Raw genomic sequence first — 24,544 nt, forward strand, 5'->3', positions numbered from 1 at the left:
GACACTGCTAGTAACAGGTTTCTTATCTGAAGTGGATTCACCTGTCAGTCAGCCAGTTGGCTATCCATCTGGTAATGTAAGGGTTTATGCCTAACTCAGTAAGCTTATTTATGATCCCCGAGTGGGGACTGTGTTGAAAGCTTTGGCCAGGTCTAGATAAGTGCTGTGCACCATTTTACTTTCTTGAAGAAGTCCACCAGACTGAGCAGGCAAGACTTCCCTTTGACAAAGCCAGAATGGGTATGGTCCAGTGTTTGGAGAGTTCCTATGTCATTACTGATTAGGTACATAATAATTCTCTCCATGGCCTTACAGATAAGAATGGCCAAACTTATGGGTCTGTAGTTCCTTGGGCCAGTTGATGGACCCACTCTGTGCAAAGAGACGACTGCTGCAGTCCTCCATTGCTTTGTGACAAAGCCCGTCCAGAGGCTGTGGTTAAAGAGGGTTTCTAGTGGCCCTGATAGATTCTGTTTAAGCTATTTAAGAAGAGTAGTGGACTGTTGTCAGGACCCATGTAGGCTGTGTTTTTGGCTTTAGTGAGCACAGTAAAGACCTGTTCCCTTGTAATGACCAGTAGGGGAATGGTTGCAGGTATTACTTTTGTGGTAAGAGGTGATGGAGGGGAGACGTTTGAAGTGAACTTGTCGGCTAGTAGGTTTGCTATAGTTTCAGGCTGGTTGTAAGGCTTATAATTCATGATTAACTTGGCACATTGCTCAGCATTTCTCCTGAGGTTACAAACATAATTAAAAAAAGCCTTATGGTTGTCTTTCACTTAGGGGGCTATCTTTGACTCATAGTTTGCTTTGGTAGATTTGACCAGCTCTCTAATATGTCTGTTTAGACTGGTAAATGTTTTTCTGCACTGTCTTGTGTGTTCCTTCTTGAATTTATAGAGGATTTTTCCGTTTTGTTGAACAGCTTATTTTTACTAGGGGTCCACCAGGGTGATTTATTTGCCACTAATTATAGGTTTGACTCAGACAGGTACTGCCTCCTCTATATAGCTAAGAATGTGGTAGTACAGTGCTTTTCTGTACAGCTCAGAGTAGGCTTCAGTGTCATCCGGGATTGGAGGGGCTTGGAAGTTTAATATGCTGTTGAAGTAATTGGCCTTAGCAAAATTCTTAACAGGTTTGTAGTCTGATGGGGTTCTAAGTTAGTTTTAATAGTAAAGGAGATCATTTTGTGGTCAGATCTTACCAGGGAAGAGTTAATGCATGGGAGGGAGCAGCATTCCCCCATGTTTATGAGTACTATGTTTACGATATCTGTACCTCTGTGTGGTTCTCCAGGCTCATGTTAGAGGATATGTAGCTAGCAAGGATCTGATATGGGTCACACCTATGGCTAGTTGGGCAAGAAGCAGCTTAAGTGAGTCATGTTGTCGAATCAGTGTCGCAGTGTACTTGTCCTTTATGAATGCTGAGACACCTCCTCACTTTATTTCATCCTGAGCTGAGGGGGATCAAAATGTATGAAAGGCATTGTAGCCTGTGATAGCCAGGGTGCTTTCCGTGGTCCTGAGCCATGTTTCTGTGACTGCACATATGTCTGCCTTCTCCAGAGTGAAGAGTGCCTCCAGGGAGTTCTTTTTTTTTTATTTAAACTCCTAGCATTGAGCAGCAGTACTTTAGGTAGCTGTGAGTGATTTTTGTTATGTTAGAAGGTTTAATAACTTGGCATGGCCAGAAAAGGGCACTATGGGCACATAAAAAAGATTTTGCCAATATCCAGTAGCCAAGCGGTGAAAAGTATAAACAAAGCATCATGGTATGTTGATCATGTCTCCCCAGGCTGACATATATTGGATGCCCTTGTTGTGACACTAGAAACTAAGCCAATTGCTGAAGTCAGTTATTTTTTGCTGGTACTCTACATCATTATTGGTGAAGGTAGGGTGCTACTCAAGGCTAGATTCATACCCGCATGGGCCACATATTCAGAGAGCTCCATCATGTCTCTCCCTCTTCATATAGTCCAGTGAGGTACATCTTAGGTAATTTATGCCCACATGGACTATGACTGTGTCATTACTATGTCATTACTGGTACTTGTGGTTTAAAGAACAAAGTGCATGCATGATCTGGTTGTTCCTGGCTCCAGACATACAGCTCACTGTGATATTCTCCTCATTTAGCCTGGTCAAGGGGACATCAGTATGTCTTACAATGGAATCCCCAATAACTAGGATGTCTGGCAGTGTGTTGTGTTGCCTTATGGACTTGGAAGTGGGGCTACTATCATTTTCAGAGTTATGTGTTTTGTGAGGTGCTGTCTTTTTGGGTGTGCTCAAGTCCACTGAAAGATGCATTTAGAGGGTTTTAGAGGTTTGGATAAATTACAAGTGAGTACATCCTCATATGTGAGTCTATGTATTTTTTCCTTAGTGTTGGTACTCAGTGTTTTGGGTGTAACACTGACAACCTAGTTTGCATTTTTCATGTGTGTATGTAACAGCTTTGCCTCCGGTGATATTGTGTATCTACAGCTCTCAAAAACTGTTTTCCTGTTCTAAAATTAAATGTTTTTCAGTGAAAATGAGACAGTTGCTATACTGCTTCAGGATGCTCATATCCACCAGGCCAGAAACAGAGATGACAGGGAAGCGCCTATCCCTTATATTGGATCCTTAGCAGATGAGAAGGAGTAGGGAGTGTCAATTAAAAGTCTAAGTGAGAGTGCTTAGTAGCATACTAGTAGATGCTTGCAGTGGTGCTGACTCTGTGAGCAGCTATGAACAGTGGGGGACTATGGCAAAGGTTTCCTATAGAGGATTTTAAAGTGTAAAGGTTTGCTTCATACAAGGCACTGGTAACCACATTTCTTTTATGTGTAAATGTAAGGCTTTCATACCAGCAGGATGAAAGGCTTTTAAACAGTGAAGCCCTCAGACCAATTAGATAAACACACAATAAGCCTTCCACCAGCAGTTCCCAACTCGGATGGATTGAATCTGCTATCTCCTTCCACCAGAGTGCAGAATAAAACTCTCTTAATGTAAAACAAACTAGTTTTGAGCTCAAGTGCAGTAACAAATGCTTTATGACAAAAGGAAGAACTCCTGTGGTATCAAGGATCCTTGGAAATAATTTCACAAACCCTGAGAAATGTTCCCAAACACAGAAAAATGTGAGCAAATGTAGGATAACTTTACAGACACAGAAAAACTTTGCAAAACTTAGAAATATTATGGCAAACGCTGAACCGCTTTGACAGTATCAGAGGAGGTTAAGAAATATCAAAATACTGTTAAAACAACCTAAAAGCAGTACAGTAACAAACAGATGGCATAACAACTGCAAGCTAAAAACAGTTATAAATTCAACCAAATCAATAAACACAGTGCAAAACTATTAATACCACCGAGATAGTTAGTGCAAATGCAAAAAAAAAAAAAATACTTATATCTGCTTTATAGGTCCATAAATTGTTTTAGAAGCAATGCAAGGTCTTGTAGTCACAAGTGTCCAAGCCAGGCATAGGTACCACAATCAGAAACACTGTCTGTAATATTAGCTTTAACCTACAGGCAGTGTTGCATGGCCATGAGGCTGTCACAGCTTTATCTGTAGGGGGGGGACTGCTGAATGCATCGAGCAGCCCATCATGGGGGGCAATCACTTCTTTATAAAAGACACTAAAACAAGTCATCTGTAGAGAAGTTCAAAAGACTGCTTGATATACCCACTATCTATAGGATGCTCTATGTACTGCCTCACCAATGTGCAATTCTGAATTAATTTAATGATGTGAGCCCATTTCCTCTTTTGGAATCAGGCATAAGGCTCTTCCATTCCCTATTAGAATACGCTGACTGGGGACTGGTGTTGCCCAGTGATTTCAAATCAGTGATGTAGTAACTTGTTCATTTGAATGTGGTAGTCCATTAAAAAGACTTTCAGAATCTGTTCCACTGTCATCTTGACATGTCAGTACCACTATGTAGGAAAAGTAAGACTAGTTGTGGTTGTAATAGTCCCTATTATATACGCCCAAACATATATATATATATATATATATATATATATATATATATATATATATATATATATATATCAAGAGAGAAAAAGAGAGGGGTGTGCATATATTCCCACCCATATACCCCCTTTTATATAGGAAAAACAGGGAGAAAATTACAACAGTGAGTGGAGGATAATTTGTATTCAGTACAAAGGAAGGAAGAACACAATGCACTGTTTAGGCATTCATTGGTCTGCAGTGGTTTTAAGTTTTTGTTTTATATTTTGGAAAACAATATGCTTGGATACCAGAGATAGGAACACTGAACTTGAAATATCTCCAGATAAGTTTAATAGTTAAACTATGGCACTGCTGAAGTTATGGCACAAGATCTCCCATCTCCGCTCTCTCACAGGCCATCATTACCTAGCAAAAAATGTTCTTAGCCTCAAAACTAAATATGGCCTACCATTTTAACTTTTCATTCCTGCTCAAATGTTCATAAAATTCAGACAACTAAAAACAAAATATGTAGATTTGTTTTCTGCTTGCAGACATGTGACCTTACATACACTGGCTGGTTGCCTGTAAATAGTACAGCTATTTTAGCTCACTACTTTTCTAAATCCTTAAATAAGGTCAGTGCACACGCTTAAAGACAAAACTTCAAATCAAACAGCAAAGTTATTCTCTTTGGGACAATCTGCTTGTCTTTCCCTCATTAGACCTCAATTCAAAATCTCAGTAATAAGAACATTTTCTAAACTAAGTCCCTCTATTTGGAGCAATCTTGCACATAGCATTAGACTGCAACAAATTTTGGAAGCATTTGAGTATAAAGCCATAGAACATCTTTCAAGTGAGGCAGCTTGGGATTGCTTTCAAGATAATGATTAGTGCATTTGAATTATTTAACATAAATTGTATTTATGACAATGTTTAGTGGGAATGTAAATGCACACTACTGTTGTTTATCAGTCTCTTTTCCACTGTATATAATGCATATATCCAAACTATAAATAGCCCTTTGTTTTTTTATTTGTTTCTCAGCTTGTTAATCAAGTAAGTGATCTTGTCTGAAAACCTTTTTTAGCCACAACTCAAGCATTAATAGGCAAGATGATACAGTTATGGCATAATTTACATGAATATGTTCTTTATGGAACAGGCATTTTAGCCAACAACATTTAAACTGGTATATTTAATAGTAAAACTTTCGATTGCTAGATATGCAGTTTGTTCAGTTAACAAAGTAATGCAATTGTCATTAGCACAGTAAGTGTTTTGTAGCACATATGACAAGGATACCATAACAGTATGTAAGATAGAGGCAAGAAAATAATCACAAATGATTTTTAGCATATATCACACAGGATTATGATTGGGTCTCCTATTGCAATCAGTATATTATGTATTTGAGACATCAATACCAAGAAATAGACCTCTGGGAATCTTGGCATGCATGTCGAGAACATATAACACTATGTGATGATTGGAGTTCCAATAATAATTATTTGTAGTGCATAGAGATTTGCCTATTCCATGTACCATTAATTACACAAAAGTAAAATATGAAAACAATGCAATGTGTTGTGCCAGCTTTGAAAGCTGCTAAAGCAGTGGAGAAATGGATAACATCCTTACATAGTCCCTGTCTAAGAGAAGCAGTTTTAGTCAAAGTAGAGTCTGCAGTGAGGCAGGGAGCAAGCAGAAGCAGTAGCTGAAAAAAAGCCATTTCAGGTCCTGCTGCTGCTGTTTACATGCTAATGCCAGCTTTTAGTGCCAAATATAATGTTAACAGCACATAGGGAGTGCTAAACAATTGTTAAGCATCCTTCTAAGTGTTGTTAAGGTTGGGTCTGGCACTAGAGTAGCACTGAACCAGGATATTATTTGACTGCTATTGGGGTGTAAACATAGCTCCGTGCACTACATTTTAACTCCTTATTGATGCTGTCAGGTTGAAGAGATTTTGAATACTATTACAATCTGGAAAGTCTAGAAATAAACTCTTTGTGTATCTGTCTGGCTGTTAGCTGTGCCTTGTGCAGTGATAAGGTCAGCAGAATACTATGGTGAGAGATTTATTCAAGTCAACAGTGAGGGCTGCAGGCATAGGGATAGCTTCTGGTATTGATGCAACTCTATCCACTAGTTGGCCCATGTTGCAGCTGAACATGCTACGTATATGAGCTTGAATGCTTGGAAACTTACTAATAATAGGAAATGTGTTTGAATTATAAAGTTATTTGAAATATTTGTGTATTTGTATTGTAAGTATATATATATATATATATATATATATATATATATATATATATATATATATATATATATATATATCTATATCTATATAAAATAATAGTGCAGCTTTGCCATCTGTGAAAAGGATCTATTGACCAGTCTACCTACCCAGTTATCAAACTGAAATAAATAAAAATAAAGCTTAAGTTAGATGTTAGGGAAATTAAATGGCAACTTGAATTAGCTACCCATATGTTACATGGATTAAATGAAGTATTATCTATGACACAAATATTAAGAATTAGGAAAATGAAATACAGCACTGTCCCTTTAAATACTGAACACTAAATAGGTGTTTGTACAACTGTGATTAATGCGTTGTTTTAATTTTGATGAAAGTATTTGTGCAGCATTTTGTAACTGTGAGTTTGTTTGATAAAGTCCTTTATTGTTCTGGGAAGAAAGTAATTAACTGCTTTTTTATTATTATTATTATTATTTTAATAAAATTAAATGGTATTCCAGTGCCTCTGTTTGTGATATGCATGTACACACACACACACACACACACACACACACACACACACACACACACACACACACACACACACGCACACACACACACACACACACACATATACGTATACACGGAGCAGCAGATTCACCTTGACATGTACATATGGAGCAGCAGATTCACCTTGACATGCCAGATTTCTCTTTCATGCTACTGGCTGGGGGAGAGGGCACTGTTAAGCTAGACAAAGTGGTTAGATATTCTAAAGTTATGGTGCATCATCACAGTGACTCTCCAAGGAAAAGTCCAAGGCTAAGTGCTGTAAGTGAATAGATCTAGATACTAAATGCCTTATTCACTATTACACAGCCAGGGTGGAGTAGGAGGATAGATGGAGAAAGTAAAAGAACCAGTGATTACACAACAGCTAGGGTGTGTTCTAAAACTAAGAAAAATACCAGAAATGATTAATGACAGAACACCCTCTATGCTATATTTACAGTGACATATATGCCACAACATATTAATATTATAATGATATAAGCCTATATGTCATATTGCCAGATGCAAAGAAAGACAGAAAAGCACATCAGAAATATAGTACATATCAGTACCTATCTAATTATGTCTAATTAGCACCACAAAGATTTTTTACACATTTTATTCTTTAAAATATCTTTTGGTAATTTAGAACTTTTTTCATAATTTTACCACTTCATGGCTTCTAAAATTACACTGTAAAATAAACTGTTGGTGCTGCACAATGAAGTCCATAGATATGAAGAGCGATGCTTAACAATGTTTGGTTTTGTTTGTTTAGAGTGTCTGTTCATGGGTGCATAGATAGATATGAAGAGCGATGCTTACAATGTTTGGTTTTGTTTGTTTAGAGTGTCTGTTCATGGGTGCATAGGTAGCTACTAGGCTTGCAGTCCAGGGAACCATTCAGGAGTCTAGCCCAAAACACGTTTCTTTTTACTTTGCTTGTAACAATTACACAGCTAATGGATATTTTCTTGAAGTTAAGATATATCTTTTAATCTTTAACCTGGCATGATGTGCCATTTTGCTGCAGATCTGTATATGTGTTTGTTAGTTGATTCTGATTCTGCATGTACAGCTTTTTGGATAAGATAGTTCTAGCAGAATCTGCTTGAGTAGAAATGGTGTTACCTTTAGAGGTGGGATACAGAAAAGATTGATGAGCTACACATATCTTGAAGTATATAGCATGGCTGCGCAAAGAGTTCACAGTTCTGGAAGAGAAATTAAGAGTTAGATAAATGTGGCATGACATGAAAATTCATTAGGCTCTGGTGTCACATTAGCGAAAAACAGTATCTGGTAACATAATACCATGGGAGCAGGGTAGTTCCACTCTTTGGTGAGGTGTTCCATAGCTTTAAACACAGATATGTCAAGTTAAACTCTCTAGGTGCACATCAAAAGAAAAGAGTTCAGGTAATGGCTAGTAAGTGTTTTTGGCAGTGAGAAGCTTGGAGATGTTTAGCCACAAATGTTACAGTCTCTTGTAGTGACTAACATCTTTAGGTAGAGAAATTACTTTTCTTGCTAGTGAGGAGGAAAGTTTTGACTTTGTTGTCATGTTCTCTAGTGTATAAGTTGTGAATAATAGATTCATCCTGCTGATATAGGGTCCAGAAGTAGCAACATTGGGTCATCAAGGTTCTTATTTCTGGGGGAAATCCAGACAAAGAAGGAATGGGTGAGGATCCCTTCAGCTGTGATAGCTACAGAAAAGAACATAATGACATAATGATGATATACTCATACAGCAGGTGATACCCAACATGTCTGCATGCCACAGACAGGAAGTGATGCATGAAATGTGTTCACATACTGCACTTAATTGGTGCAATCATTGCAAGACCACAAAATTGTCAACCAAGAGTGGCAGAAGAGTCAAGATTACCAAGAAATGAGTGTAAGAATGATAGTGAGCTGTGCTTGCCTGTAACAAAGTTAGGACTGCTTAGATACCGTTTCCTTCAAGAAATTAGTATTGCACCTCATATTTAAGAACCTAATCTTCTCATAGTATGAGAGAAGGCAGACTAGAATTTAAGAACAATCTATGAAATAAGGTAAGTTACATCCATCAACATAATAGTGTAGTTGAACTAAATGGAAATAAAGTAAAAGCATGCAGTGAACATGTGAAAGTTTTAAGCTTCTGGGAAGGAGATACATATAAAATTAAATAAAAAACACAAGCACAAATAAAAAAAATGATCACATCTCTGAATGCCAACAGCAAATACATAGAAAACACATACTACATTTAATACAATACTCTATACGTATACAAAACCACTAAAAAAGCTGCAGTTCTACAAAGCATTAAACTAAATTAAGACTAAATAAGCATAAACATCCCCTGTAGTTAAACCCCATTCGCTTATATAGTTAAAACAGCTTAAAAGAGCTGCAGCTACAGCTTAAAACAGCTCCACTGCATGCACTAAAACAGAATATTAAAAGCTATGCGCCCAAAAGACTACCTCAACCTAACACCAAAACAGACACTGAAATCTGACATTATTTTAATGAAAGAATAATCCAAACCTAAGGAAAAATAAACTTAAAAAAAACAGCCAGTCAATAAGAACATTAGCTGAAGCATTTATATGCCCGTAGAGGTAATTTGCGTATTCGCTATGATGGGACTTTGTCAAAGGCAGTTTTAAGGTACTAAAGACAGTGAAGTCTGTGCTTTGCCGAAGTCTTCCTGATGTTTTTGCCCATTACTTTTAATTAGGACATTATATTAAAAAAAAAGAAAAAAAAGGAATAACACTAGCCAGACTTCTATAAACCACTATATTTATAATATCATCCGTGTCTACAACTAAGATTAATTAGGTGCATAGGTTGTTATAGGCATGTTGACCATTGAGCAGCCTAGCCCAAATTCACAACTGACACAGAGTACTATTTCTATAAATAATTTGCTCAGATTTACACAGTAGCCGAAGGGAATATGGGCAGTGCTACACCAGTATATGCTGAGGTTTGTGCCCCAGCTGTAAATTACTGTAGCCACATGGTTGACTTAGAATCATAGGGTCATAGAAGATTACTAGGCTGTCAACCCAGAGGTCATTTTAAGTCTAGCCGTTTCAACCCAATATAATACCTTAGAAGTACTAGTCAACACCAAAGATTGGATTTAGTGATGACTGCCCATGTCCAGGAGGGTTGTGGGTGCTATCCCTGGTAAGAATTTACAGTACCCCATCCACTCATCCAGGATGTTCATCGTGCATACAGCTGCAGTCATAACAGATGGGTTCTCCTGCCGTCAGGCGGGTCCTCGGTCAGCCGAATTCCAAAGTCTAGGTCCGGCGTCGGTTGTAGTCGCTTCTTCCCTGATGTCAGTGCGACAGGGGTATAAAAGAACCAGCCAACGCCATTTTCTTCAGTCTTTCTTGCCACGTGGTGCCCAAAGCAGAACAGTTCACAAGTGCCGGGCGGCCAGCTCCTGAGATTACAAAAAATTTGGAAACCAAAGTCTTCTTAAAAGCTAAGTACCCCGTTAGGGAAACTTTTCTTGCCTCAGACCGATGTCAGACAAAGTTAATAATTATATTTCTTATGGGAAGCAAATACCATATAAGGATTTCCATTCCCTCTGTATACCTTGTTTAGGCCCAGACCACGACGTCTCAGTCTGTCGCTTTTGTGCTACATTCAACAAACGCACTATTAAGCGTCGGGCGGAGTTCGCCCAGCATTTTGTTGGGAAAGCATTTAACTATACTATGTCTTCAGATACTCTGACTCCGGTTTTGTCTAAAAAACGCAAAGACAAGGACCGACACTCGAGGTCCGCAGCCTCTACCGACACCACGCCAAAGCCGACTTCACGTGGTCCGGTTCTCAGCGAGGCACCTACGCAGCCCCTGATTACCTACGACACATCTTTGGCGGTGTCTCCTGTACCCAAGGTCGCAGGCTCCTCGGCCCACACCCCGACTACAGATACCAAAGCCACTCTTGGCGTTGAAACACAGAATGTGGACAGGTCCACCTCCACTCAAGGTGTCTTCAGACCTTCCTCTTCTTTCTCCATCAAGGCTTTCACCAAGTCTAAAGCATCCATGCACCCTAAGAGACCAGCTACACATGGCCCATCTCCAGGCCCCATGCCCAAGAAACAGATGCTTAAAATGGCTGAGGATTTAATTACTTTAATCAGTGGCTCTCAGCCACCTCCGGACAAAAGGCCCAGAGTGGAGGAAGATTCCCCCTCCTCTGATCAGGGCTCCATTATTTCGGAACACTCTGATGATCAGGAACAGTCTTACTCCCCTTTTGAAGACTCTGATGCAGAGGAGTCTATTCCTTCTGTATCCCCTCCTGAGGATTTCTCATTTGGGGAAACTTTCCATACCTTAAGGGAACACTTCCACTGGGAAGGCCAGGATTATTCAGATTCCAAGAATAGGCTCAGGGAATTTCTTTTGTTACCCCAGCACAGGCCTCTGGCTATACCTCCTGTCTTGGACATCCTAGATGATGTTTACTCGGAGGCCTGCCTTAACCTGGACTCTCTACCTCCAGCTCCAGTTAAGCCTGACAGGTACTACAGGGTTCCTGACTCACACCAATTTCTATACAAAAGCCATGCTGCTGACCTAGAAACCATCTCACAGGGGCCCAAGGGAGTTAAGGCCTCCATTGCCAAAAATCCATTGCCTTCCGAGAGAGATTCCAGATCCTTAGAAAGGTGGGGAAAAAAGGTATATACCTCAGCTACCTTATCTATGAGGGCCTTAAACTGTCAGTTTCATATGCTAAAATACCAACAGTTTCTGTTATCTCAATTGAAAAGTAAAATGTCACAACCTGAACAACCAGACTTGAAGGAGTTGCAGGATTTGATGCATAGTGCAGAACAAGTGGGTAAACATACCTTACAATGTGGTTTTGATGCTCTAGAGGCCTCATGTAGAGCTGCTGTTACAGCCTCAGTCATATGTAGGCATGCCTGGCTTAAGGAACAAGCCTTGCCTGATCATGTCAAAGCTAAATAACTAGACGCCCCTCTTCAAAAGGATGTACTATTTGGGGCAAATGCTGAGGAAGTATTAAGGAAAATGGAGGAAAAGGCTAAATCAATGCAAACTGTGAAAGAATTTCTGCAGGTCCAACCCCCACGTTTTAGTAGAAATTGGCCTTCCAAAAACTGGTCTTTTCCTGCCACAGACAGACCCCAAAGAGGCAGATACAGGCACCCGAGGGGCAGAGGACAATCACAAGGATCGTACAGGGGCAGACAATGGCAAGCCCCTACACAAACAGGTAGTGAGGACAACTCGCAATCTTTCAGAAAGCAAACCCAATGACTTTCCCCTTTGCATGCCAACCAGGTCTCAAATGGCAGCCCCCTTAGGAGGAAAGCTGGCACTATTCTCAAAAAATTGGCATGTTGTCACAAAGGACAAATGGATCCTGGACATTATAAACAGAGGCTACAAATTCCATTTTCATACCCTTCCAAAAATGAGAGGCATGCCAAACCTGCCACACAATCAAAGGGCAGAGGCACAAAAGCAAATTTCAGATCTTAGAAACATGAAAGCTATTCAAGAGGTACCTACACACGAACAAGGTCAAGGTTTTTATTCCAGGCTATTTCTGGTGCCAAGGAAGGGAAAAGATTGGAGACCTATTTTGGATCTTTCCATCCTAAACACATTCCTACTCGTACCAAAATTCAAGATGCTCACTCTATAGCAACTTCTTCCCATGCTGGGCAAGGAGTCTTGGCTGGTAACATTGGACCTCAAGGAGGCATACCTGCATGTCCCAATCAGACAAAATTGCAGAAGATACCTCAGATTTCTTGCAGGTTCAACCCATTATCAATTCTCTGCATTGCCCTTTGGCTTATCTACTGCACCCAGAGTATTCACGAAATGCCTGGCATCAGTAATTGCCTACTGCAGACGTCAAGGGATACAAATATACCCTTATTTGGTTGACTGCCTGTTCCAAGCAGACAGCAAGCACATTCTTCTGAAACATCTGGCTTATGTAATAATGTTATTAAACTCTCTGGGATACACAGTCAACAAAGAGAAATCAAGGCTAATACCCTCTCAGAAGATAATTTTCCTGGGTGCCAATTTGAACACAAACACCCAGATGGCCTACCTCACGCCAAAGAAGCAGGAGCAACTAATTCAATATTTCAGAACACTGGCAAATTGCACCAGGCTGACTGCAAGGAAAATCCTGCAGGCTCTGGGATTCATGGCATCTTGCATCTTACTAATCCCATGTGCAAAGCTGCATATGAGAAAACTACAATGGTACCTAAAAAACATATGGTCTCAACACAGCCACAGTTTGGAAACAATAATACCACTAATTCCATGTCTGCAAAAGGAATTTCTGTGGTGGGCTCAAGCATGTCAAACAAACACAGGTCTTCCATTCAGCAAGCCTCAAGCAAATCAAGTCATCACAACAGACGCCTCGGACTATGCCTGGGGGGCGCACATGACAGACCGGTGCATTCAGGGCAAATGGTCCCAAAAGGAAAAGCACCTTCACATCAATCAAAAAGAAATGCTAGCAGTAATAACTGCTATTATAGCTTTCAAGGACCTTCTACAACCAGGTCAACTATTGATAAGAACAGACAACACCACAGTTATGTGGTACATAAACAAGCAGGGAGGAACACATTCTTATCCCCTATGCAGACTGGCCATGTCACTTTGGAAAATGGCCATGGACTTACAAATGGAACTACAAGCACAGTACTTGCCAGGCAAGGAAAACACGCTGGCAGACAACCTAAGCAGGAATATGACAGATCCACACGAATGGAAGTTGCATCCAAAAGTTTTTACAGAAATAATCCAAGAATGGGGAAGGCCAGACAAAGATCTCTTTGCCTCCCACAAAAATCATCAATTGACAAAATTCTGCTCAAGGATCTTCCATCCAAAGGCCTGGAGAGTGGACGCTCTCTCTTTCAGTTGGATATCAATGACAGTTTATGCCTTCCCGCCTCTTCCTCTGCTGCCCAACGTCCTATTGAAGACCAGAGCAGACAGACCAAAGATGATCCTCATTGCTCCGGACTGGCCAAGGCAACACTGGTACCCACTCCTGAGGAGCCTGACGCATTCCCCACCATGGACCCTGCCTCTAATGCCTCTTCTTCTGACTCAGCACAGCTTCAAAACTCTTCACATTCAGCTAAAAACACTCAATCTAGCCGCATGGAAGATTCCTTAGCATCACAGCAGGCCCTACTCTCCAAGGAGGTGCAGGATGTCATTTTGGAGGCCAGAAGGCCATCAGCGAAAAGCTTACTCTGCAAAATGGAAACGTTTTTGTGTCTGGAATGAGAAAAAGGGCCAGAACCCTGGAAAACTGAATTTACCTCAAATACTACAATATTTGGCTGAACTGCTAAGCAGTGGACTTTCGTTCTCTTCCATCAAAATCCATGCCTCAGCCATTTCTGCAGAATACAACACTGATCCATCTTTATTCTCTCACCCTCTATTATGACAGTTCCTCAGAGGGGCTAGGAATTTAAGACCTCCAAGGAAACAACCAATACCTGCTTGGGATCTTAATTTCATTCTGGAAAAACTGACCTTGCCTCCTTTTGAGCCAGCTGCCTCATCAGATTTGCAATATTTGTCCTGGAAAACAGCTTTCCTTCTGGCTATCACTTCAGCTCGTAGAGTTTCAGAACTACAGGCTCTCATGGCTGTCCAGCCTTTTATCATCTTCCATCAGGACAGAGTTTCCTTACGAACCAACCTGTCCTTTATGCCTAAAGTGGTATCCAGGGTAGCTTTAAATCAGGCCATACATTTACCTACTTTTTATCCCAATCCACAAAATAAAGGGGAGAGATTGCTACATTCCTTGGACATCCACAGACAACTGCATCATTATTTGGACAGAACAAAACCTTTCAGAAAATCAGAACAGCTCTTTGTGGCCTATGCGGTAGGAGCTCAAGGAAAGCCAATTTCCAAACAGACAATCTCAAAATGGATAGCCCACTGCATACGCTTTTGCTATTCCTTTCATGGCAAAACTGTACCTACAGGAACTCATTCCACCAGGGCCACAGCCACCTCTGCAGCCTTCCTCAGAGGAGTTCCTACCAAGGATATTTTGGAAGCAGCCACTTGGAGTTCTGTGCATACCTTCTCCAAGCACTACAACCTACCATTATACTCCAAATCTAGAGCAGGCTTTGCCACTGCAGTCTTGCAGGGCATTTTGGCTCCTCCTAGTTCCACCTAGTGCCTACCACCCTTTTCTTAGCTTTGGGATTCTACCCATCTGTTATGACTGCAGCTGTATGCACGATGAACATAGTACAGTTTTGTACCTACCATAAATGTAGATGTTCGAGTGCTAATACAGCTGCAGTCCAGGTTTCCCTCCCTCCTTCCCCTCTAGGGGTATTCTTTTATGGTGCATTTGCTTGCAACTACTGTTTTTTGATTATATTGCATTGCATTATTGCATAATTTTATGTATTGCCTTCCTTCTGGGGGCACCTGACATCTGGGGCAAGAAAAACTGAAGAAAATGGCATTGGCTGGTTCTTTTATACCCCTGTCGCACTGACGTCAGGGAAGAAGCGACTACAACCGATGACGGACCTAGACTTTGGAATTCGGCCGACCGAGGACCCGCCTGATGGCAGGAGAACCCATCTGTTATGACTGCAGCTGTATTAGCACTCGAACATCTACATTTATGGTAGGTACAAAACTGTACTTTCCTCTTGAACAGTGTCATAGAGGTGCTGTTTCATGTGAAGTGGTAGCCTGTTCCAAAAAAGCGCCAGTTGCTGGGAGATAACTGTGTCCCTCCAGCATGTCCTATTTAAGTCACAGACTATATTTAAGTTCCTGGAACAAGCAGCCCTAGACCCATTTGATTTACAGATATGCAGTAAGTTCATTAGGTTTAGGTCTTGGGTTTCTCTGTAGGCCAGGCATAAGTCTCCTTTAATAATTCTATATGATAAAGAGTATAGTGACAGGGATTTTAGTCAGTCCATGTAAGGCACATGCTGGAGGCCTTTGATCTTCTTTGTTAGAAACCTCTGAGGTTTCTCTAATTGCTTTAGGTGCTTAGTAAGGTACATACTGAATGGGGCATTCTACTGAATTATGGGCCAGATAAGTGCCGAGTTCAGGCGGGTTATAACTTCATTTGCTCTTGAGCCGATGCCTTTACTAATCAAATGAGCTATGTGGAAAGCTTTCCTTACAATGGTAGACACATGGTTGATGAAGTTAAAGTCACGGTCAGCCTGTGATCCTAGGTCCCTTACCACTTCATGGATACTTAGGGTATTGTTATTGATTTGTTAGTGTGAATGGACATTGTTTGTGCTGAAGGGAATGATGATGCATTTCTTTGCATTCAGTTTAAGACCATGACTAATACGCCAGTTGTTGGCCAGTGTAAGACACTCCTGGAGTATAGTGACATAATTAGGGGATTCAATGATTGCACCTAGTTTGCAGTTGTCTGCAAACTTGGTCAGCCACAACCCTTTAGTTTTGACCTGAACTTCTGAGAAGTATATACCAAACAGTAGGGGGGCCAACACTGACTCCTGTGGCACCCCACTGGTAGTAGGTCTGCTGGTTGATGTGGAGTCACCCACTTTGATAGTGTGCGTCCAATTTGTGAGACAGTTGGCAACCCATCTTGCAATGAAGGGGTTTACATTCCATTTGCTAGGTTTATCAGTAATACCTGAATGTGGGATTGTGTCAAAAGCCTTTGCCAAGTCAAGATATGCTGTGTGCACAGATTTCCCCTCATTGATGGCCATGGTCACACTTTCAAAGAAATCCACCAGATTTAACAGGCAGGATCTGCCCTTCAAGAAGCCAAATTGGGTAGGATCCAGGTTTGGAGGTCACCTATGTCTTTATTAATGAGGTCCATAATGATACATTCCATGGCCTTACAGATGAGGCTGGTCAGGCTTATGGGTCTGTAGTTCCCTGGGTCTGTTGCTAGGCCATCTTTCTGAAGGAGAATAACTGCTGCTGTTCTCCATTCCACAGAAACAAAGTCTGTGGTTAGGCTATGATTGAAAAGGGTACTTAGTGGAAATGCTAGGTCATGTTTTAACCTGTTTAGAGCCTTTGATGTCACCTGGTCCCATAGATGCCTATGTTCTTTGCCTTGGACAGGGCTTTGAGGACCTGCTCTTTAGATATGTAATGGGGGGGGGGATTGGAGGAGGGTTTGTTTCAAGTTAGGAGGGGATAAGGGAGTGAAATTTTCACCAAACCTATCCACTAGCAAGTTCAGTATCTCTGTGGGGGTCAGTGTGTCTGATACCGTTGGCCACCAGTTTTGCACACGCTTGGGTCCTACCCTTTAGGTTATGTACATTGCTGGAAAATGCATTATGGTTATCCTTGTCAGTGCTTGCTAGGTTTTTCTCAAAGGAGCTCTTGGAGGACTTGACATGTTGTCTTATTTGCCTGTTGTCTGTCCTGCTGCTTGTAAATCTTCTGCTCTTTTGGTGTGTTGCCATAAAAATAATAACAGGTATTTGCATTTCAGACTTCATAACTTTCAGACAATGCAAGACCTGCTATTCGCTACAAGGTACATGACTACATAATGTTACTGTGTGTCATTTATTATTTACTTATTTATTTTTTTATTTTATGAGTTGGCTATCTGAAATGTATAGAAAGTAGCTATAATTTCTGGTGTGGTACTTGGGAGAAAACAGTTTCTATTTGTTCATTAGTCTGGCTTTGCAGGACTAATGTGATTTGTGTAAAGCAACCTGTAACACTTTAATATGTGGCTACTGTTTATATGAAACAAATGTAAAATACATTACATGGAATCAGACATATGAAGTGTACACAAAAGTGGCTATAAATGGTGGTGGCGGCGGCTATCTGTGGATGAAAATAACTGACCCTCTTGCTGTTTGCTCAGTTTAAAGAGTAATTTGGAATTGCAAAACTAGTATGTGTTTGTGTGACATAAGATGATGTACTATTCCGTGTATTTCTGTAAAACAAGCTTGAAGTACCTTACTGTTGCTATGGTTATTATTATTACTGTCTTTTTACCACAACCAGACATTTAATGTAGGTGTAACTGATGGGTATAGAGGCCAGTTGTGGATAAAAGTGACTTTATCCCTGCTGTTTTTTTGATCACTGTTAAACAACAGTCACTAATCTGGAAGAGTATACATAGTATCACACAATGTGCTGTATTTGATTAAATTAATGTAAAACTAGTATTGTATACTTTGTCCACCTGCATCACCTTATCATTTTCTTTCAAGAATAATACATAAAATGCATCATAGAACTGGGGGGCCCTACAACCCTGACTATGGAAGTGGAGTTGGACACAGGATTAGTAGTGAACTCTGCCCTGAACTCCATCTAGACTAAAACCAGCAAGAAACAGACATGTACACTGATGTACTGTAGCTTGTGGGGGACTGTGGATTGTGTGGTCATTATTTCTTTAACTTTCCATACAGACCTCAGAGGTGTGCACAGAAGGTCACTATAGCTTGTCTACTGACAGTGTACTGCTTAACAGCAGCAAGTTGGATTACATTGCTATGATCATTATTTTTTCCTCCTTCCTTATAATCAGACATTATATGTGCATACAGGTGACTATAATTTGGGGAGTAGGGGGGAGGAAGCATGCTACCTATAGTTGTGTGAGAGCAACAGGCTGAAGTATGTTACTGTGTCCTGTCTGTTGTTTCACTTTCATCCCAGTCTAACATCAGGTTGGTATATGGAAACTGGAGATCTTTTGGAAGTATGGTAGAGGGGATAATCTCTGTATATATGTTTGACAGCAGCCACTTTAAAAATATAAATATAAATATATAAATGTATGACTATTTCCATTTGAAACATCAGGGGGATACACAGAAGGTGGCTTATTTATTTATTTACTTTATTTATTTATTTATTTGCTTAGGAGGGGTGGACTAGGGAGGGAGATGTTATTCCAAGTATGATTTTTGTATCTTCCCAAGCATTTGTTTCTCAGTTTATTCTGAACTGCTATTTTGTCAGGCATAACTTATTTCTTCATTAAAAGAAAACAAAAATAAAACTGAATTTCTTTATTTACTCAGGGTTTTTATTCAAGCAATCACAGGATCAATAGATTGGAAAGAAAGCTCTAAAATACACTTCACAACAATTTTAATCCCATGGATTCTGGATTTGTGACAGCTCACAAACCCTAACTTAATTCAGATATTTATTCCACAGATGTTACAGTGCTCTCTTGGCAAGTTAGGATGTGTTGAAAGGATCCAGGAAAAAGAAATGTTAAATAATAAGACTGCATTTCTTTCCATGACCATACTTCTTGTTCTTGCAATCACTGGTTGAAAATGTTGCTAAAAAATAGACTGAAAAGCACCTCGACACCATCTAGAAAACCCATGGATTCTGGAGGCTGCCAGACCCCTGACCCACTACTTATTTCAATTATTTCTCTCATAGTTATAGCAGAGCAGTGCAGTCTTGCCTGGCCAGTTTTAGTGATCTGAAAGGATGCAGGAAAGTAAGATAAAATGTTGGGAGGACACTAGGGGATGGATACATTGGAGGGAAATGTGGGCAGGAAGCACCATGCAGCCCTTCACCTTGGGTGCCATTTCACTTAAGGCCAGCCATTAAGCACAGATTTTTTTTGATCTTCACATACACAACCAACTAGCTGCTGTGCCCAGAGTTGTAACTAGCTATTTCTATACCCAGTGCCATTCCAAAAGCTCCTGTCTTTGGACTTGAGGTTAAAAAAAAAGCTCTATTTTCCTTTTAAATGTAGCAAACTGCCTGATACATTTATAACAAGCAACTACTACACTGTATGCCACACATGAAGCACTACAGATCTTCAGTTCTGACTGCAACTGCAATACCAGCATTTATTTCTAAATGCCAGTATGCACTGAATAAAAATCAGGGTTACCAATCTTGCCCCGACACTTTGTACCCAGGGTGGCTGCCCCCTTTTCCCCACCTTAGCTATGCTACGACTATGAATATATATTGTATCCCAGCAAGAAAACAAGAAAAATAAAACTGGACCTGACACTGAAAGGATTCAAACCCAGTATGACAGGAAGCAGCTCATTAACAGCTCATAGCTTTAATCCTCTATACTAACTGCCATTCACAGTATCATACAAAATATAACTTGCCACAGAAATCTAGTTAGAAATCTACATGATACAAATCCAGTCATAAAACCCTACATCACTATAATAAACCACTGCTTAAAAGACAACTTACGTGATTACTGTAACCAATGAAATTAACTGCAACCATGAAAACATGGATAAATAAAATATGTCTGAGTACGGTCTGTGCAATAAATACCTTTTGCTCTAGGTCCATAGGTTCATAGGTGTGTACTAGGCTAATGGCCCTGGAGCCTTTACAAGCCTAGCCCATAGGATTACCCTGGCATCGTACCACCCAAAATTAGTTTCCAGTGCCTCTGTTGAGTAGAGCCACTGGAGTGATTACTCAGAGTGAATTTTCTATTTCCCATCCATTCATCATGATTTCTCTTGAAGAGGGCCAGTGAGGTGCTCTGTTTGACATGTATGGGAAGTCTACATAGCATGGGCAGTCTGTGGGTTATGAACCTGTACCTCCATGTTCTGTCGATTGCGTTAATGAGGTTGAGGTACCTGGAGCGTGTGGCCAACTCCAAATCCAGCTCCAGACAAGTGACAAGTGGAGTACCTCAGGGTTCAGTCCTGGGACCGCTCTTGTTTGGCATCTACTTTTCTGAAGTACAGGCTAACACTAAGGGACTCTGGATAACAAAGTTTGCAGATGACTGTAAACTGTGAGCCATTATTGAATCCCCAAATGATGTGGATACTCTACAAAAGGGTCTTACAGAAACAGATGCTTGGTGCCAGAGCCATGGGCTCAAGCTCAATGCCAAGAAATGTATAGTTATCCCCTTTGGGAAAAACATGTATCTGTGAATTACCATATAGGTGGCAGTACACTAAACACCGAAAGTTTGATAAGAGACTTAGGGACACAGGTGGACAGTGGTCTCACCTTCGATAACCACATCGCCACAACAGTCAGGAAATCCTTCTATGTGGCACACCTCATCACTAAGGGCTTTTCATCCAGAAAAAAGGAGGTCATTGTCCCACTGTACTCATCCCTCATTAGACCCATTATAGAATACAATGCCCTGTTTGGTATGTACCTCTCAAGACATCTGCAACAACTGGAAAGGCCACAGAAATACCTCACTAAAAGAATCACAGGCCTAAAGCAGATGTCCTATGCTGACCGCCTTAAAAAACTCCAACTATACTCTGTCGCATATTGTCTACTCAGAGGCGATCTTTGCTTAACATACAAGGCCATATCAAACCCAGAGCTGTTGGACATGCTACACTTAAAGAAATCCCAATCCCTCAGAGCCACATGCTCCAGGGATCTAAACCTTGTCATCACAATAAACAAAACATGCTGGAGGGATAGGTTCCTGACCCAGAGACTCCCCAGACTCTGGAATAGATTGCCCATACATGTCAAGCAGAGTGCGTCTTTGGTCCTCTTCAAAAGGAACCTTGACGATTGGATGGGAGAAAGGAAATTCACCCGGGGATCATGTCAGTCGCCCTGCTAGACAGGGGTCCAGGGAAGTAAATAGTGTGGGAAGAAATAGCCAGGGAATTGTTATTGGTAGGCTTGTATAGGCCATAGGGCTGATAGCCTAGTATCAACCTATGAATTGATATTGGATTGGGATTGGGATTTCTTTAGATGTAGCATTTCTAACAGAGCTGGGTCAGACATGGCTCTGTAAGTCAAGCAGAGATTGCCTCTAAGTAGGTGATATGAGACAGAGAATAGCTGGAGTCTTTTCAGTCTGTCCATGCAGGACATGTGTTTAATGCCTTGGATCCTCTTCATGAGGTACTTCTGTGGTCTCTCCAGCTGTTACAGGTGTCTAGTGAGGTACATGCCAAATGGGGCATTATACTCAATGATTGGTCTAATCAGGGAAGGGAAGAGAGAGAGACGATGACCTCTTTCTTCCTGGATGCAAAACCCTTGGTAATGAGATGTGCCACATAGAAGGACTTTCTGACCACAGTGGCAATGTGGTGGTCAAAGGACAGGTTGCTGTCAACCTGTGTCCCCAGTTCTCTTATAACACTTTCAGTGTTCATTGTACTCCCATCGATGTGGTAATGAGTGGGAACTGAGTTTTTACCAAAGGGGATGACAACACATTTTTTGGCATTAAGCTTAAGGCCATGGTTTCGACATCAGTCATTGGTCTCAGTGAGGCCTTTCTGTAGGATGTCTGCATCACTTGGGGAGTTAATAATGGCTCCAAGCTTGCTGTCGTCTGTGAACTTGGTCAGCCAAAGTCCCTCTCTGTTGGCCTGGACTGCTGAAAAGTAGATGCTGAACAGGAGAATACCCAGAACCGATCCCTGTGAGACTCCACTCATGACTGGTTGGCAGTCGGACTTGGGAGTCTACTACTTTCACACTGTGTGTTCTATCTGTGAGCCAACTTGTGATACAGGGGTTGATGCCTAGTTTTCTGAGTTTATCAATAATTCCCGAGTGAGAAATGGTAACAAAGGCCTTGGCCAGATCAAGGTAGGCTGTATGCACTGCCTTAACTTCATCTACAGCTCTGGTGACTGACTCAAAGAAGTCAACCAGGTGGAGCAGGGATAATCTCCCTTTCACAAAGCCAAATTGCGTGGGGTCTAGAGTTTGGAGCTTTCCTATATCTTTGTTAATCAGGTCCATGATGATGTGCTCCACAGCTTTACATATCAGACTCATCAGGCTAATGGGGCAGTAATTCCCAGGATCTATATTTGCTCCCCCTTTATGGAAAGGGATGACTGTAGCAGTGTGCCATTTAGTAGGGACAAAGCCTGAGGTGAGGCTGTGACTGAACAGGGCACACAGATGTGGTGCCAGTTCACTTTGTAGTTCATGTAGAACACAGCCAGGGATATTATCGGGTCCCATGGAAGCTGTATTTTGGCCTTGGACAATGCAGCTTTAACCTGTGCTGCAGTAATGCTGGGTGCCTGGCATTCTTCCGATACTGTGATTGGTCCTTTAGGGGTGGAGAGAGGGGTAAATTTGGCACTGAATCTGTTGGCCAGTATGTTGGCAATATCTGTTGGCTCAGTAATATGAGGTACCATCCTGCAGTAACTCGGAGCAAATATGGGTATTGCCATGGAGGTTCTTGATATAACTATAGAAGGCTTTCTGATTGTTTTAAGTGTCTGTTGCAATTCTGCCTTCATAGCTGGCTTTAGAGGATTTGATGAGGAATCTCAACTTTTTGTTGAGGCTAATAAGGGAGTTTTTCCACTCTTGGGACTTCACCTTTTTCTGCAATAGTTTCTTTCTTCTGTTGTAGAGTTTAATACAGCACAAATGTCAATGTTCTCCATTTTGAGGAGTGCTTCGAGTGAGTGCATCTTGAGATTTAGACTTCTAGCATTGAGCAGCATGACCCTCAGATTGCATTTATTTATAGCTGTTGCGGTGGTAATTTGGTCTTTGGAACACCACCTAAAAAGGCACTGGGTGGCAAGAGCCTTATCCAGTACCCGGAAACCCAGGGGTGACAGATACAGGCCATTTCTGGCAAAGCATTGAGGTCTGTCAATCATGTTATCCCAAGCAAACAGATACTGGATCCCCTTAGAATTACACCAGAAACTTAGCCAGTTGTTGCAGTCAATCATTTTTTGTTTATATTGTGGTATCATTCTGGGTGATGGTAGGATACTGCTTAGGTCATATTATATATAGGGTATAATATAGCTTCATGTAATTATTCTGCTCATTCTACAATTCACATTCCAATATTTATTTAACAGGTCATTCTTGTACACAGACTTAAAACTGCTTTGTTTAATTATATCAAACTATTTTATACATAGATTTCTATTCAGATAATTCCTACGTACATATTATATATTGCACACTTTACTACTGTTTACAATAACTGAAACTATGATGTTGTGACAGCTCTTCTTATTCGTGACATAACTGACCATCAACATTTTGTAAGTCTCTATGCATTCTGCATTACTGCTTGTCTAGCAAGTCACAGTACTTCTCTGTAAATTTCTCTGATATGCTGCTTATGCTTTTCCTTGTAAATTTCTCTGTGATACTGTTTATGTTTTTAAATTTTGGTCCAGGAAATTTCTGGAAAGAATCTACATACCTGTTTATGTTTTAAACTTTTGGCCCAAGAGGTATCTGGAGAGAATATGCATACCAGCCCATTTCCCCCACTTAACAAACATATAAATATATATAAATGTGAGTGATTGGGTTTGTGTAGGTTTCATTAGATAGATAGATTGATTGATAGGCAAACAGAGAGGTAGATAGTCCATCTGTTTGTTGTCAGATTTATGCTGCAGTAATTTCCTCATTTCTTGCAGTTAAAGTACCACATGCTTTACAGCAGGTTTAAAAGTCCAGTTGCTATGCTTACCTGCAGCATGTGATTGCCAGTGCTGTTCCCAGAATCATTAGCAGTAATCCACCAACAGCTGCAATCACCACGGTGATAAACTTGTAAGCTGATTGGATAAAAAATAAAACATATTTACTTGTTTCACCTTCTGGGCAAAGGTAAAACAGATAAGAACAAATAGCAGTATAATGTGAACATACAGTTCTGCAATAATATATATTTATATACTTTGAAGAGTTATGC

The 24,544-nt window shown here is 40.7% G+C and overlaps 1 protein-coding gene across 1 annotated transcript in view; it reads right to left on the reverse strand.

Annotated features, from left to right (window-relative positions):
* Positions 1–24,544, reverse strand: part of HEG1 (heart development protein with EGF like domains 1) — a 556,295-nt gene that overhangs the window by 30,951 nt on the left and 500,800 nt on the right. The window contains exon 11 of the mRNA XM_044075011.1: positions 24,320–24,407. Coding sequence (XP_043930946.1) covers positions 24,320–24,407 — 88 coding nt within the window. The remainder of the gene's footprint in view (positions 1–24,319; positions 24,408–24,544) is intronic.

This window comes from Protopterus annectens, chromosome 6.part0, assembly GCF_019279795.1.
Source record: "Protopterus annectens isolate FY-2018-M chromosome 6.part0, PAN1.0, whole genome shotgun sequence".
NCBI lineage: Eukaryota > Metazoa > Chordata > Ceratodontiformes > Protopteridae > Protopterus > Protopterus annectens.